This window comes from Abrus precatorius, unplaced genomic scaffold (genome assembly GCF_003935025.1).
Source record: "Abrus precatorius isolate BTA unplaced genomic scaffold, Abrus_2018 Scaffold6, whole genome shotgun sequence".
Taxonomy (NCBI): Eukaryota; Viridiplantae; Streptophyta; class Magnoliopsida; order Fabales; family Fabaceae; genus Abrus; species Abrus precatorius.
Genome location: NW_020874406.1, coordinates 4670305 through 4687099, shown reverse-complemented (window position 1 = coordinate 4687099; position 16795 = coordinate 4670305). Strand labels below are relative to the sequence as shown.

Sequence of the window (16795 nt, the reverse complement as noted above, 5' to 3'; positions counted from 1 at the left end):
TTATTTTTAAAAAATGTTTTAAAAGTATGTTATTACATTATTTTTCAGATATACATGTGATATTAAATAATTTTGGATTAATCTAAAATTTATAGTTTTCAAGATAAAATTATCAAATAAAAAGTTATAAAATAGTGTAATTTTTTTTTTGTGTGTAACTTATACTGATATAATTTAAGCGTATAAGTCACACAAAGAATTACAAAGTTATTACTTTATATAAAAAGTGAATTTTTTCATCCAATCTTTAAATTATAACTATATATTACTTTAATTATTTAAGTTAAAATTTTTAAAATTAAATAATTATAAGAATATAATAAAGATAACTTTTTTTATATATTTTAAAAGTAAATATAATATTAATTTTAATATATATAAATAATTAAATAATTTTAAATTGATCTAAAATTTATAAACGTGATCTATGTGATAGAATTTTTAATTTAATAGTTAATTTCAAGATAAAGTTATTCAATAAAAAGTTATAAAATCATATTTTATTAACTATAGTGATATATATATATATATATATATATATATATATATATTGAACAAGTTAAACTTATTTTCAACTATTTACCCTTATATGATGATTTTATTATTAAAAATGTCAAAGCATATAACTATATATATATATATATATATATATATATATATATATATATAAAAGTTTATATGTTTCATAACATGAGGTAGAGTTGAATATTTTATTTAAGAACATTTTAACATTTTGTTCTCAAGGCGATAAATATATCATTTTCTAATAAAATGAGTACGCAGTTGAACAGTTAAATAACTTGAGTACATTGGAGGTTGGGGTGAAATGTGTTAAACAAGGATAACTTTATAAGGTCTAATAAGTATAATTTATTTCTCAAATCTATATAATTTAAATTTAAATTATTTATTTAATATAGCGTTTTTTTAAGGGTAGGTCCTAAACATATTTTAAAGTTTATTTAATAATAAAACCTCTTAAATATGTTAAATCTATATAATATTATTAAAGGTTGGATAGGAGAAATGAGAGTGGTGGAGAATGGTATGGTATCTCCGACTCTAAACTTTATTAGCCAGATATGGATGCTCATATCGTTCAGAGGTCCACGGAATTCTATTTTTCAATTGTCTTATAGTGCAGCTGTCAAAGATTCAAAAATTCTTTAAATTAAAAATTGCACTTTCTATTGCACTTCAATTTGTGTTTTTATCATTATTAAAATTAAACTAAAATAAATTAAATTATTCCTATAATAGCTTTTATATAAAAAATATTTTTATATTATATTCATATAAAATATTATTTTCTTAATCTTACCTTAACCTTACCAAAATATTTAATATGTTAAAAAAAATTAGTATGTCCCTTACATTTTATTTAGCCACTCACCTCCTCTTTTCTCAAATGAGTATTTTTTTTATTTATTAAAATCTACTATATTCTTTGTAATTGAAAAAAATTGATATCCTCTTACACATGAAATAATTTTGATTATTAATCTTATATAGAAGATAATGAAGTTAGTAGTTTAGTTGAAAAGATTTTAATACTCTTTTATTTTTAAAATATTAAAAAAATCACACCTGATAACTTAAAGAGAATATAAAATATTTTTTTAAACATTTGGATAGCATGTCAGATACTTTTTTTTTCTTTTACTAATAAAATAATTATTTTTTCACATTTTCACTCATTTAGTTGACGTCCCTCTTCTGTGTTTTTCTTTTTCTAAAAAAAATACTTCAATTTTTTAATTTATTAGTCAATCATCTTTGATTTAAATTAAAAGTTATATTATAAATTATATAAAATAAACAAATAACTAAAAAATTAAATCTAAACCAAACTGCAAAAGATTAGTTTGATTTAATTTAATTTAATTTTGATATTATATTTAAATCAAAACCTAATTAAAACTATCTTCTTCTTTTTTAGTATTTGGTTTGTATGACATACGGAAAAGACGCTTGAAACCAAACCGCAAATACTGGTAATAAAGATGATAAAACAGAATAATCCTCTTATATTTTTCTAGCTCAGTTCCAAAACTTGGGTCCTAAAGTTTTTGAAGAGTGCAAAAGAAGCCTCAAATATAGTTATAGTTTTCTAGCACAGAGACACATATTAACTTGCATTACATGATTGAACATGCATTGGGGTTTTCATCACTGAAGAGGAAGGTGAGTTTCTCATCGAGTGCATTTGGGGTAGGGAATGCTTGCACAGCGTTTTTCACATAACCTGATGGTGCCTTCTTGTCATATGCTTGTGCTACATATGGATAAGCCACCAAATTGTAAGGAATATAGGGCCAAAAATCTGCTCTCTTTCCTGTGCTCTGCACTTTCTTTAAGACCCTGTTTCGGTCAACGTACCCAGTTACAGTCACTTTGCTTTGCTTTCTATTCACCTCCACTTGTTTCACACCTGCATTGTTCTGTAATCATTTAGCCAAGTTATGTAACAAAGTCTGCTCTTTTCAACCAAGAACATTCCCATAAAGCATATGCAAAACTGACCTTCAAATCAATTATGCAATTTTAGAAAAGAAGAGAGGTCAGTAGAAAACTATGGTTGATGATGATTACATACTTGGCTCAAATATATTTAATTGTTGAATTCTTATGACAATCACAATTCCTTTATTGGCCACATTATTATTTAGTAGTTGCTCTATATAAAAGAAAAGTTTATTTTAAAAAATAAAATTAGAAAAGTTCCACTTTTATTGTTCTTTTCAGGTGAAGAGTAAGTGAATCAGAGTCATACAAAAATTGTAGTTTCAATCTTTAGCACGACCTACTTCTTCAATTTCTCACAACCTCTCACATAAGTGTGTGGAACCATATGAAATACCCCGCCCCATATATCACTCGAAATTATGCCACTGATCAGAAACATCGTGTGAGAGCTATCACGAATCTGTGATAGTGTAGCTTTTTATTTAGATTTAGAGATGAAAAGATACAGTTTAGTTTATTCCATTTCTGGCAAGAAAATTGAACGAAGCTTGATGATTGGAATTTTTGTTTACCAGGGTATTTTAGATAGAAATTAAACATGAGAGAATATTAAAGAGAGAGCTTGATGATAACCTTTCATGTGGGCAACAGAATTTCTAACTCTTCTTTCACAGCCATCACAGTCCATTTTCACTTTGATCTCCACGGTCTGTAAGAGAAAGAAGAAACTAAAAAATCAGATTTGCTTGAGAATAGGCACACCCCATATCTGTAACACACTCAAAATAAAGGAAACGGTATTATAAGGAGATTACTGATGCAAACCTGCATTGGTTTGCGTTTCTTTCCTGTGGCTGGGGACACTGAGAAAAAATCTGAAATATAATCAATAACACCCATTTCTTTGGTGGAAGGAGAAGTTGGAGAAGGAGAAGGAAGAACAAAGGATTCTATTTTCTCCAAGACAAAATTTATGGGTGGCAATTTGTATGTCAATAAAGGAAGTGCTTCCCTTATATAGTGAACCAAGTTGTGTGCGCAAATATACTAAAATTTAATGTATAAAATAATGCATATAAAGACTAATGTTGTCCCACAAATACAAATCATGTCTTTCGGGTGTGAAATTGAGCTTGCTATGTGCATTAGGCCGAATACGCGTTCAATTATCATCTGGGCTAGTAAACTATCATTCGGTCTAATTTATGAAAACATATTTAATAACTAATTTGGATATTAATAAAGGTCAATGACAATGCCATTACTTGAGGTTTAAATATCAGAATTCTTGTTGGATGGTGATTTATAACTTTCCTATAAATTTTCACAAATGAGAAGAAGGTATTTTATGTTCTCTTAAATATGAAATAATTATAATCGTTAATTTTATATTAATAGATAGTGAAGTCAATAATTTATTTTTAAAAAATATAAATAATATTTTTTAATTTTTAAAATATTAAAAAATTACAATGCTCAATCTAAAAATGATATATAATATTCTTTTAAGATTAGGAGTAAAGTATCAAGTTCCTTTTCACATTAGTTGATAATGTAGCTTAATAAAACAAGGGCAAGGGCTTCTCGATTTCTTTCTATACACTTTCACTTGTCCAGAAAACACAGAACACTGTTTTTCGTACTCAATATTTTTACAACACTTTTATTAGTAGAAATAAAAAGAGAAGAAAAAAGAATGAGATACTTACGACAACAACTTTCAAGTTTTATTTCACTAAATGAGGTCAATTTTATGAATCATTCAATATGTTAAATATTACAAATAAATTCATCTAAGATTTTTTTAAGTAATCATGTAATTCACTCTCTTATATTTTTAAAATTGTTTTGTATATGACTGAATCATTTTAAATGATTTTTACTCATTTTGTTTAAGTGTTACTCTAATATTCTTTGATACATTATTATATTAAATGTTATTAATAAAAGAAGTTACGAAAAAATAGTATAAATATTTTAAATGAGAATAACATTTCTCAAACTCCAATGTTTAATCTTTACTGCAAGCCGCGGCTGAGCTGTTTTCTTTTGCCCTAAGAAAGAGGAATTGTTGTAAGGTTTCTCCTTACCTTTGATTTTATTAATTATATGCATATGGCCTACATCATTATGCTTTGCACATCTGTATTATAGGGATTTATTTTACTTCAAGCTTCAAAGCCGCGGTTTCTGTTACATTGAATTTAAATTAACAATATATTTTTTAAGAATTTTAGAGGATATTTTTAGTTGTTTTTCTTTTGTGTATTTTTGAGATGAGTATGTAAAAAAGATGAAAATAAGTGAAAGATTGAAAGAACTATAAATAATAGAACTGAATTTAAATCTTGTTTCATATGCTGATTAACATTTATTGAAATAAGCGAACCTATGAGGATACTAATATATTCTGTCTGTTTTAAAATAATATTTATTTTAAAGTTATAATTAAATTTAAATTATTTATATACTTAAGACTTAAAAAAATAATTTATTTTAGTTTTATTCTTGTCGATTGATATCATTATTAAAATAAAAGGTATTTATGGGTAATATCATCAAATGAATTTATGTTTTTTTAAATTAAATCTATTTAACAACTTTACATTTTTTTCCTAAAACGATAAACCTTAATTATATAGAAATATAGGTTTTATCAGTTTATCATATATATATATATATATATGTACGGGTATTTATAGATAAGAAAAATATTAAAAATATAAACTGAAGGTAATTAAGAATAATAAAATTATTTTTATTATAAAAATAAAAATATAAGTACGTAAAATTTTTGAAATTGTAAAAAATTTAATTAACAAAAATCCTTTTTAAGGTGATTTCTAAATATTTCATTATTTTAGTGTACTGAAAAAAATAATTAAATATTAATTAAAAATAAGAATGGTAAATTTTCCTATATTTAATTAAAAGATGTTTATTTTACTTAATATGGCATAAAAATCGAATAAATGTTATAAGTTAGGATAAATATATAATTATACAAGAAGGTGTACGCATAAAATGAGGGCAAATTGATGACTAAAGTCAACGAAAACTTGATGAGAAAGAAATCGTCGTTGTTTTAATTAATAAAGCACGCAATCTTGGATTTTGCTGTGGCTGCCAAGGTGCATAGGAATATTTATAGGATCTGTTTCATGTTTTTTTATTGTTAAATCAAAGTTAGGTATCTTCACCTTTGTCTTTCCATTTTTTTTTTTTGGTTTTATATTATTACTCTTTTTCAAAATTTATTTAGTGTAAAATAAAAAAATTATAAATTGTATTTATATGTATAAAATTTACTGTTTCCTGTAACCATGACGCTTCACATTTATTCAAAACTTGTCCAGCTATCATTACAAAAAATAATACTTCATTTGTATTATCTTAGTCTAATTCTATTTTTCTTTATGACTGCACAAAGCTAAATTGGATATAATTTTTTTTATTATTATACAATATTTTTTTAAATAATTTCTATGATGCTTCTTAAATTAAGAAGACATTTTATATTTTTTTACACTTAAAATAATTATTACTATTAATTTTTTTATATTAACAAAGTGTGATTAGTAATTTTTTAAAATATATATAAATATTTTTTTATCTCTAAAATATTAAAAAAGTCACAACTTTTAATTACTTAATACAAATTTGTTATTCTCCTTGTAAATAAGTTTCAATCATGTTTAATATTCTTGACACTTGGTATATTAATGTATGAAAAACACTAATACTTTTCATACGTGCCAGCTCATCAAATTAACTTTGATCAACCACAGGCAAATAGCTAGATCCAGCAAGACTGAGCCATCTGGTTTTGTTGGTTTTACAGTTCGCTTACGCGCAATTTTAGTTGTAACAACGCGAAAATGCTGGTGTAATGTAAATCCAACAAAAGAATGTTCATTAATCTGTTGCTGTTTAAACCGGGAAAAATTGATCTGATTCCGTAGATGTCTTTGGCTCTAAAATCCAATCTCCAGCTCTTCGCCAATTTATAATTCATATTTAATATAAAATTTACGAAGGGGAAGACACAAGATACTTCGTTTGTGGCAAGAAAGCGCATTGTAACATTTTCTGTCTGTATATCTCTTAATTGCTGACTTATGGTTTGCTACTCAGCCATAAAATAAACTCTTAAATTATTGAGTTGACGGCAATCATATTAATTATTTGAGTGGAAAATAATTGAAGTGAAGTTATATATATATTTTTTTAAATCACAAGTATTTTTTTTATTGTAGATAATTTTGTTGAATCACTGTAGAAATAATATATATATATATATATAATAAATTAATATTAAAATTTTTAAATTCAACTTAATTAAAAGGATAAATATAAATCATTAATTACTTTTAAAGTAGCTTATTTTTAGACACAAAATGCACTCCATCCTGCCCATTTGAGAGACGACTCAATTAGGGGATTGACTGTTCCCAACCGTAATTAATTACCGTAACTTATCCCCTTATTCACAAGCTTTAACCAAACTTACCTACCTACTGTTAATGTAGAATATTGAGTGATTTTTTTTATTTTTATTTCTTCGTAACTAAGAGCATTGTACACTTACCACATCAAAAGTTACATATGAAAAAAAAATTTCAGGAGACATTAATCTCAGTTTTAGGATAACAAGTGATAAATATTATAGTTTTTAAAATATCATATTAGTTTTTGACTTTTTTTTATTTGTTATTATAATTTTTTAAGTTACGCACTATTAACATAAAGTAACTAAATATTGATTAAGTGACATATATGATTTATTGTGTGCCAAAAATAATACTGTATATGATATAGTATATATTTTTATTTTTTTAATTATTGAGATTGTCATTCGTCAAATATTTAAATCCTAAATTCTTAAAATATTTCATCTAATTATCATTTTTTTTTAATTCCTTTTTAACATTACCATTGTTGATTATTGTCTACGTTCTTTATTGAAAATTTCACCATTACAATTGCTATCGCCATCTAATATTTTTCTGACACTTAAGACTTTGATCATTTTCTATATCAACCTTACTAGTTCGTTTCCAAAACATATCCATTCCAACCTTAGCAACATTGATATTTCTAACAACAAACTCAAAGGAACATTATTCACTTTCTATTACCATGCTTGATATTCTCAAAATTTTGAATCTTCTTCCAACGGACTCAAAGGTGACATACCCTCTTCCATTTGGGATTAAATTTTACTCAAAAATCTCTCATTAACTTTAAATTCATTTTTGAGATCTATTCTAAAATTCATTGTCGTCATATCAACTCAATGGAAATGGGTGATTCTTTCAATTCCCAACCATGAAAATTTCAAAGGTATCCATACAATGGAAATAAAATGTTTGACATGAATAAGAAAAAGGATGAGTATATGAAAAGTTTTAAAAAGTAAATACTAAAATGTTTGACATGTAACAATCTTAAGAACTAAAATGAAATAAAAATATATATCATATTGTATATGACGTTATTTTTTACACGTAATCAATTACACATATCATTAAGTAGTAAGTAGAATGACTTTCTTAACTATTCTTGTGTTGAGTTTTTGTTATTTACATTCATTTTTATGATTATATCCATAATGTATGTGTTGGTTTCTTGAAGTAGAAATAATGAGACTGCAAAATTTATTAAAGGAATATAATTTTAAGTTATTTTTAAAGATTAAATAATTTATTAAAAATAAAATAAATAGTACAAAAATTAAAATACATAATATTATAAGAAAAATTTCTAAAAAATAAATAAAAAACAGTTAAAATAATTTACCTTTATTCCTGTATACGATTTTTATTTTTAAATTCTAATAGAATATTTTTATATTTTCTTAATTTTTCGTCGATAAATTATACCTTCCATTAAAAGATAATTTATTAAATTTATTTTTAGGTTTTAAGTTTTTGTGAATTAAAGATGCTAAAGGTTTTAAGCAAATTTTGTACAGTAGCACATATATTTCATTAAAAATTTAAATTAAATAATATAACAAACTAAAAAAAATATTTTCTAATCAAACAGCTTAATTTAATTTAAAAAGCCGACACATTTATTTTCAAATAAATTATAAACTAACTTATTTAGCGTTCTAAATACACTCTAAATAAAATGTAACTGCTAAAATAACAATTAAACCTTAAATATTCAAGAACCAAAGAGGGGTTAATTAGCAAGGTGTAAGCTGAGATTGTTTTAACACGGGTAATTTTCGAAATGAATGAATCAGATTCAGACTTTGGAAAGAGAGAGAGAAAGAGAGATGAAGAAACGCTTACGTCCTCCATGTACGACCCCAACAGTGATTCTTACATGAGAAACAAACCCTAATCCTCACGGCACTTCCACACACAGAAATTGTGAGAAATAATAGCTGCAATTTTCATCCTTCAATCCGCATTTCCTTTTTCATGTGCCTTATTGCTCCACTTACATTGATGGCTCCCCGTTCTTCCACCATATCTAAACCATCACACGCTCACAAACCCAAAAAAAGACAAGATCTTCAGTGACCCATTAACCCAAACAATCTCAAAACCCAGAATTTAATCACACCCACTTCCCAAAATCCTTCCTTTTTGGGAACCCACCACCCCATATGCCCCAACACAACACACACAGTTCCCGTTTTCATCTTCACTGTTACTGCTTCTTCTACTACCATTAATGGGTGTTGAGAAAAAATGGCTCTTCACCCTCTTCACTGCAGCATTTCTCTCCCTCATCATTCTCATGCTCTCTTCCTTCACCTCACCTATGCCTTCTTTTCCCTCTGTCGTGCACCATGGTGTTCACTACCCTCCTTCATTTGCCTATTTCATAGCCGGTGGCAACAAGGACAGTGACCGGATCTTCCGGTTGCTGCTGGCAATCTACCATCCAAGGAACCGGTACTTGCTTCATCTTGGAATGGATGCCAGGGATGAAGAGAGGCAGAGGCTAGTTGCGGCCGTAATGTCGGTGCCGGCGATTCGGGCCTTCGGGAACGTTGACGTGGTGGGGAAGGCTGATTATGTGACCTACTTGGGGTCCTCCAATGTTGCTATCACTCTAAGGGCTGCTTCTGTAATGATGAAATTGGATGGTGGATGGGATTGGTTTGTGACCTTAAGTGCGCGTGATTATCCCCTTGTCACCCAGGATGGTAATGCCTATACGGTAATTTCTGTTTTGGATCATGGATTTTGAACTGTTAATTGTTGTTCTCTGTGTAGTGGCTTGATGATCATGGGATTGGAAAGTTTCCGTAAATTCTTGGTCTTCATTTGTTTTGTTTTGCTTTTCATTTTAGACCCAAATGTGAAAAGACAGCATATGACAAATTGAGAGGACTCAAATAAATGGAAAAGAAGTTTAGGGTTGAAAATGGGGGAGAGGGTCAATTAAGTAATGAGGAAGCAGTGTGGATGTAGAGGTAGTAGGCATGTGTTCAAGGGGGATTGGGGGGGGGGGGGTCCATAGTGGTGGATATGGATTATGGAATAGTCAAAATTAAAAAGTTATTGTCTTTTAAAGAAAAGGCAGATTCTGAGGTAGTTAGAGATTCATTAAATGCAGTCTTTGCAAGAATCGTAACAAATGAACTCAGCTGAAATTCTAGTGATTTGGTTCATTTTACTTGTGAATGATTTTAGGTTATCTTATGCATGTGAAGTTATTTTTACATTTACCTTTGTGAAGTTTATCTTGTTTGATGATGCGCTTCAGTTTCCCACAAAAATCAATATTAACTGAACCTGTCTGAGAAAATGCTTTGTTATCTCTTATTTATTGCTAGATGGAAGAAAATGGTTACTAGGTGGATATGTTATTTGTTCCATAGATGTTTAATTATCATGAATGTTTATGGTTACCATAATTTCTCAAGGGAGAAAGTCATATCTTGCACTTGCATAGTACTTTATTTTCTTCTTATTTGGTCATGATATGATACATTGAAACATTAATCTTGTTATACAAATCTAATAAGAATGTAGGTCCAAATTAATCTTCTTATTTCTTCTTATTTGGTCATGATATCATGAATAATGTCAAATGTGCTCTTATTAACATAACTATTATAGGAAAACTCAGCTGTATGCTATAGTAGATCGCTGTTAGGTAACTCCCATTTGTAATTAGTTATGACATGTTGGTTAGAGACTCATTAATAGTTACTTACAATATATTAGTTAGTTAGGCTGAATTAGTTAGTAGTTTGTAGCAGAAATAAGGCATAATTGCCCCTATAAATAAGAGGGAGGCAGAGAGAGAGAGAGAGAGAGAGAGAGATAGAGAGAGATCAGAAGGTGATTTGTGAAAGGAAATTGGGGCCTTTATGGCACTGAGAGGTGCTGACCCTCGAAGTTCGACAGTGTGTGTTTTGTAGATGGGGTTCATCCCTATTTCATCTTAATAAGATACCTATTTCCTGTCAACTGGTATCAAAGCACCGATCTTGGTACTGTGGTGCAGCCAAAATCTATGGTGAATACAAGGATGGAGTCAAGGATTGAGATCTTGGAGCAAACACTTCAGGAGGTGAATTGCGAAAGAGAGCATCAAGAAAACGTGCAACATGGGCGCTTCCAAAAACTTGAGGATATGATTAAGAATCTTATGGATATGGTAGGAAGATTGTCACAGAGAAAGAAATAAGATTGCAAGTTGGATGTTGATGACGTTTGTTCAAATGTGAATATTGAGTTCTTGAAGATGATTCCAACATTTCATGGAAAGGAGTGGTATTGGTGGCTGATCCAGGTTGAGCAGTATTTTGAAGCTATTGGAATGCACGAGGAAGAGAAGTTATCAAATGCAGCAAAGGCTCTAAGAGGTGATGCTCTCAACTTGTGGCTAACATGGAAATGGTGCAACCAATGTGCAGACTGGTGGACATTTGTGAAGGCACTGATAAAAAGATTCCAGCCTGAGTATGATTTTGATCAACCAGTGTGGGAAGAGGTGCAAGAGCATGGGGAGCCAAGAAATAGAAGCAAAGATGACAATTCTTGGGTGCCAGAAAACAGACCAGAAGATGAAGGCTTAGAGAAAATAGACCCTGCTGCTCAAGCACATGAAATGAACACTAGAAAGCTACGAGAATTGGGGCAAACCCTACATGAAATGAACACTAGAAAGCTACAAAAGGAAAAATGAAGTTCTTGAAATTAAGAATCACAGTGGTATGACAAAGGGAGGGGTCTTTCTCTAGGTTGCGAAGAGGAGACAAAGATTGAGGGAAGCCCTATCTTTTGCATGAGCAGAAAGCCTAGGATTGATCCAATGACAACAATTGAGGGTTTGGGTAGTATGAACATCCCACCACCTCTGCTAAACCCATGTGATTCGTTTTCTTCCATGAAGTGGGGTGGATCAACAGCTGTAATGAAAATTTCTCCTCAAGTGACGCAGACAAGATACTCCTACCTGAACCACCGGATTGTGCTGCATGTGTGGAGGCTGAGGCTACTCTAGTGATGGAGATGAAAGTAGATCAAGTCATCATTCCACAATTTCAGGGCCAAAGCATACCTAGTGAGAAGGGAGCATGGACAAGATTGGAAGTTCCTAAGGTAGGTGGAATTCATTATTCATGAGTTTGAGGCTTAGCAGCCATGTCACTATTGAAATGATCAAGAATTCAACAAATCTTGCCTATGTTGTGTTCTTGTTGGGATGTGTAGGGGAGCAAAATGAAGGTCCAATCAGTGTTGTTAAATGGCAGCCAAGCACCCAGAAACCCTAAGGTTACATCTCTTCTGCCCTCTGTGAGTCAAAAACACGGGTGTTTCTCTTTGTCGCTGTTGTGCCACTGTGGAGCGGCAATCGGCCACATGATGCTTGCTGTGGTGAAGTATTTCTTTATTCGCAGAAGTTAAGCCCTAATTGTAGACAGTGTCTTGGTGTGGGTGTGCACTTTTGAAGTGTAATGGAGAGAGGGTATGTTATCAATTGGTATTAGAGCCTGGGCCGGAGCCGGTGGACCTTATCGGCGTATCCGTGGCGGCTTAAGTGCCTTATCAGTGTGTCCGTAGCGGACTCTCTCGAAGAGGGAGGGGATGATGAGTCCCACACCGGTTGGGGGGAGTGACTTATCAGTCTTTAAATAGTTGTGGCGTCCTTCCTTCTAGCATGAGGCCTTTTCCTAGTATGTCATATCTGAGAAAAACAAAACTGTGAGGGGTTAATCCCTAAAGCGGACAATATCATGCTAACCGGTGGACTGGGTGTATGTTATCAATAGTGTTGTTTAGGTTTTTTTTTCAAGGGCAAAATGGATTTTTCCACTTAAAATTTTTTCCTTCTCTTCTCAAGCGGTAAAAGTTTTAGGGTTCTCTCTGCTCTGTTTTTCTTCCTTCTTCTCTAAAGCCAACTTCTCCTTCATCTCCTTCACCATTTTTGCCAGAGAAGACATCCTTTCCGGCTGTTTTCTGACAACTGTGAGTGGAAGGCCCTGTTTTTCGACATCCATGTTGCTTATCTGGGCTCTGTCCCTCCTTTTTAGTTTTTCCCCCTCCTATTATATTTTTTTTTCAATTCTGTCTTTCTCTCTCCCATTCTGTTTTACTCCCCCATTTTTTTTGTTTTTCCTTATTATTTTGTTTTCTATATTTATTTTTAATTCTCTACTTTTCTGTTATAACTTCAGCTTTTTTTCACTATTTTACAACCATTTTATTCTTTTTTTCTCAAAACCTTCCTTCTTTTTATATGTAGTTAGTTTTCTAGTTTTATATCACATTTTGCAATATATATATATTATGACCGCCATAACCGGCCATGGCATCTGCCATAATTTTATGGCAGTTTTTTTGCTTGCTGCCATGACCTGCCATTCGCCATTGATAACATTGGGTCCAATTAGTATAACAACAGCTAGAGTGGGAAAGGAGTACAGTATAGTTTCTAAGTTTGGCTTAACAATTGATGCTTTTGAAAAAAATTATAGGGATGGGGCAATATTCGAAAGGTGTCACCTCACTAGATTTTGGGCCATAGTTCATTTTTGTGCTTCATGGGGGAACTTATGCTACTGTTGCATCTCTAGCTATGTGGAAAAGAGATAGTCAATTTTTATGCTTTAGACAGTGGGACCCTAGTGGAGTTATGTAATCCTTCACGTTCAGGACAAGGTGAAGCTTTAGGGAGGGGAGTATTGTTAGGTAACTTCCATTTGTAATTAGTTCCGCCATGTTGGTTAGAGACTCATTATTAGTTAGTTACGATATATTAGTTGGTTAGGAGCTGAATTAGTTAGTAGTTTGTAGAAGAAATAAGGCATAATTGCCCCTATAAATAAGAGGGAGGCAGAGAGAGAGAAAGAGAGATCAGAAGGTGTTTTGTGAAAGGAAATTGGGGCCTTTATGGCATTGGGAGGTACTGACCCTCGAAGTTCTGCAGTGTGTGTTTTGTAATTGGGGTTCATCCCTAATTCTTCTTAATAAGATACCTAGTTCCTATCAATTGCAGTCACAAATTATCCCGAACGATCACCTAAGTAAATCACCTGGATCACAGTTAACAGCCTCAACGTCAGTATGACTATCCTTATGTTGGTGAAAAGAAAAACAGAATTTCAACTAGGTGACACAAAATGTAGGTAACCCCATTAGTGGTTAGTAATCATCAGTTTCTTCTCATCCAAACAAATTTCATTCCTCCATGTTACCAGACTTCTTTTGCAGTCATCACATCACAATCCTTGGCTGTATGTAGTCCTCAATAATACATAACAGAATGCCTACCTCAGCCCACTCACTCCCTGCATTGTCTTGGGTCCTGCAGAATTTTTTCCCTCATGCTTACCATCTGCTCTGCGGGTCTGGGACTCATTTTTATTAACCAGGGACCTAACGTAAAATGTCGGCACAGAATTGTTGGATACACACTCCAAATGTGAAATGTACTTCTTTTTTTCTATTAATAAATTGTCCTATGATTGATGCCAGTGATCTCATGCAACCTGTCCCTCATTTAGAGGGCTGGGGGATCCCAAAGTCTTTTTAGGTTAGACTTTATATTATCATTATCCTCTTGATTGGCAAGTGGCAACATTCTATTCTATATATTTGGTTATACATTTTGTCTGGCCTGATATAACCCTGTTGTTTGTAAATGGACTCTGATGCTCCTAAGATGTCAATAAAACTGGGAATCTATGGTTTTTTGCTCTATATTATAGTAGTTCCAATTCAAGAAACTTATTTTATTTTATTTTATTTTGTCTTATAGGTGAAGAAATGTTGTATATATAGTTGTACTTGTACTGAACTTTATTCGCTGAATAATTCTATACTTCTTTTGAGAACAACTGATTTATTTTTGCATTATCAATTATCAATATGATCTTTGACTTCTTTCAGCAGACTTTTCCAACTTACTGATCAGTACTCTTTTATCTGTACCAGATTTGTCACACGTTTTCTCTTCTGTTCGGAGGGACCTCAATTTCATTGATCACACCAGCTATCTTGGGTGGAAAGAGTACTAAAAACTACTGCTAATTCGTGCTGCTACATTGTGCCATTGCGGTACTTTTACATTTAGTTGTAGATCATATAATATTTATGTAATTATTTTCCCATGCAGAAGTGACAGATTTCAGCCTATTGTAGTTGACCCTGGACTATATTTAGCTAGGAGAAGTCAAATTTTTCAAGCTACAGAGAAGCGGCAGACGCCTGATGCATTCAACCTCTTCACAGGCAAATCTATTCTTTCATACGGTGGCTGAGCAACTCAAATCCATGACTTATATAGCTTTATGTTGAATGCTTTCCTTTCCTTGCAGGTTCACCGTGGGTCATCTTGAGCCGATCCTTCCTAGAGTTTTGCATCTTTGGCTGGGATAATTTACCTCGAACACTCCTAATGTATTTTACAAATATTAAGTTGTCACAAGAAGGTTACTTTCACTCAGTCATTTGCAATGCTCCAGAATTCAAGAATACAACTGTAAATGGTGACTTACGATATATGATCTGGGACAATCCTCCAAAAATGGAACCACTCTCCCTAAATGTATCTGTATATGATCAGATGGTAGAAAGTGGAGCTGCTTTTGCTAGACAGTTTGAAGGAGGTGACCCTGTTTTGGACATGATTGATGAAAAAATCCTTCAGCGTAGGCATAATCGAGCTGTGCCAGGGGCATGGTGCTCTGGCCGGAGGAGCTGGTGGGTGGATCCATGCTCACAGTGGGGTGATGTCAATGTTCTGAAGCCAGGTCCTCAGGCTAAGAAGCTTGAGGAGTCTGTTTCAAGCCTTCTTGATGATTGGAGCTCACAGGCGAATCAGTGTCTTGCTGCCAGTGAAGAGACACAAGAATAGAAACATTTAAGGAAGCTGTGCATTGTAGTGCACCCTGATTCATGGACCAGTTAAAGTTGCTATTTACTTAAAGCACATTCTTTGGCCAATGTAATTCAATTTTTGGAAGGGGGTTGATGGGACTCCTCCTTAGTGGCGGTTTTTGCTAGTATATCAGCAGGGTTAAAGTGGGGAAGGGAGGATTGGAGTTTTGAAGGCTTAATATTTCTGGTGGATCCTCTAATGGCTTCAATCCATTTCATTGATTATATTATCATGTTGTATGTACTATATGCTTCTCCATCACCCTCACAGGGATTCTAGACTGTTAGAACAGAAAGTTCATTCTTTATTAGATATGGTTGTCATGTCATTCTCCGTGCTGACTCTTTCCCCTTGCACCTGTTAATATTCTTTTCGGACATTTGTTGTTATCAAAGAAATTATTTATGTTAATAAGTCCGTTTGTGACCTTTCAAATTTTGTCCAGCAAACAACTCACCTGACAATATTCAAGTCCAGTATTTTGGATACAACTATTGCCATTATGGGAATTGAACATTCTTTGGCCATAGCTATTGCTATTTGAATATTCATTTCTTGTCAGTTTATAAAATTTCAAAATCTGTGACATGCCGGATCATACAAAAAGACTACTTGTTTCCATTTTTGTCTACGTTCTCAGGTTAAGCGTGCCGTAAGTGTAGATCAAATGTTTATTATTGTAATAAGTAAAATTAGAAGCTTGATTAACAAGTTAGTTTCTTTTCTATTTTAAATATAATAGTTAGTCAAAAGTTAATAGATAGGTTGCTTAAAATAGAAGTTAGCTAGAATTGGAGGAAAATTCAGATTGTGTAGTAATCAAGAGGGTATAAATAAACAACCTTATGTGCATTTACGAGATTGAATAAAAGTTCAAAGTTATTTCTTCTTGAGCCTTGAGAGCTGAGAGTGAAGTTTCAATTGGGTAATTCTACTCCCAATTGTTACAATTGGTATTAGTGTAGCTTGG

General features: G+C 31.7%; 2 protein-coding genes across 3 annotated transcripts; one reads left to right on the top strand and one right to left on the bottom strand.

Moving 5' to 3' along the window:
- Window positions 1-2138: 2138 nt before the first annotated feature.
- On the bottom strand, window positions 2139-3366 carry LOC113868677 (heavy metal-associated isoprenylated plant protein 21-like). Of its 2 annotated transcripts, none has more exons than XM_027504488.1 (3): window positions 3292-3366; window positions 3100-3175; window positions 2139-2431 (listed from the first exon to the last, which is right to left on the bottom strand). In XM_027504488.1, the coding sequence occupies exons 1-3, from the start codon at window positions 3364-3366 to the stop codon at window positions 2139-2141; spliced, it is 444 nt and encodes a 147-aa protein (XP_027360289.1). The 2 variants fall into 2 exon arrangements, with proteins under 2 accessions (XP_027360289.1, XP_027360290.1); XM_027504489.1 differs by having other exon boundaries at window positions 3100-3166.
- A 3671-nt stretch (window positions 3367-7037) lies between these two features.
- Window positions 7038-16256, top strand: LOC113868676 (beta-glucuronosyltransferase GlcAT14A-like). The gene is made up of 4 exons (XM_027504487.1): window positions 7038-9634; window positions 14880-14955; window positions 15061-15176; window positions 15263-16256. The coding sequence occupies exons 1-4, from the start codon at window positions 9157-9159 to the stop codon at window positions 15799-15801; spliced, it is 1209 nt and encodes a 402-aa protein (XP_027360288.1). The 5' UTR covers window positions 7038-9156; the 3' UTR covers window positions 15802-16256.
- The last annotated feature ends 539 nt before the right edge of the window (window positions 16257-16795 follow it).

Excerpts from the sequence above, each read along its gene's own strand:
- LOC113868677 (XM_027504488.1), bottom strand. The coding sequence starts at position 3,366 with ATGGGTGTTATTGATTATATTTCAGATTTTTTCTCAGTGTCCCCAGCC. Across the intron at positions 3,176-3,291 it reads AGAAACGCAAACCAATGCAG|ACCGTGGAGATCAAAGTGAA; the intron begins GTTTGCATCAGT and ends TTTCTCTTACAG. Across the intron at positions 2,432-3,099 it reads TTCTGTTGCCCACATGAAAG|GTGTGAAACAAGTGGAGGTG; the intron begins GTTATCATCAAG and ends AGAACAATGCAG.
- LOC113868676 (XM_027504487.1), top strand. The coding sequence starts at position 9,157 with ATGGGTGTTGAGAAAAAATGGCTCTTCACCCTCTTCACTGCAGCATTT. Across the intron at positions 14,956-15,060 it reads AGCTATCTTGGGTGGAAAGA|AAGTGACAGATTTCAGCCTA; the intron begins GTACTAAAAACT and ends TTTCCCATGCAG. Across the intron at positions 15,177-15,262 it reads TGCATTCAACCTCTTCACAG|GTTCACCGTGGGTCATCTTG; the intron begins GCAAATCTATTC and ends CTTTCCTTGCAG.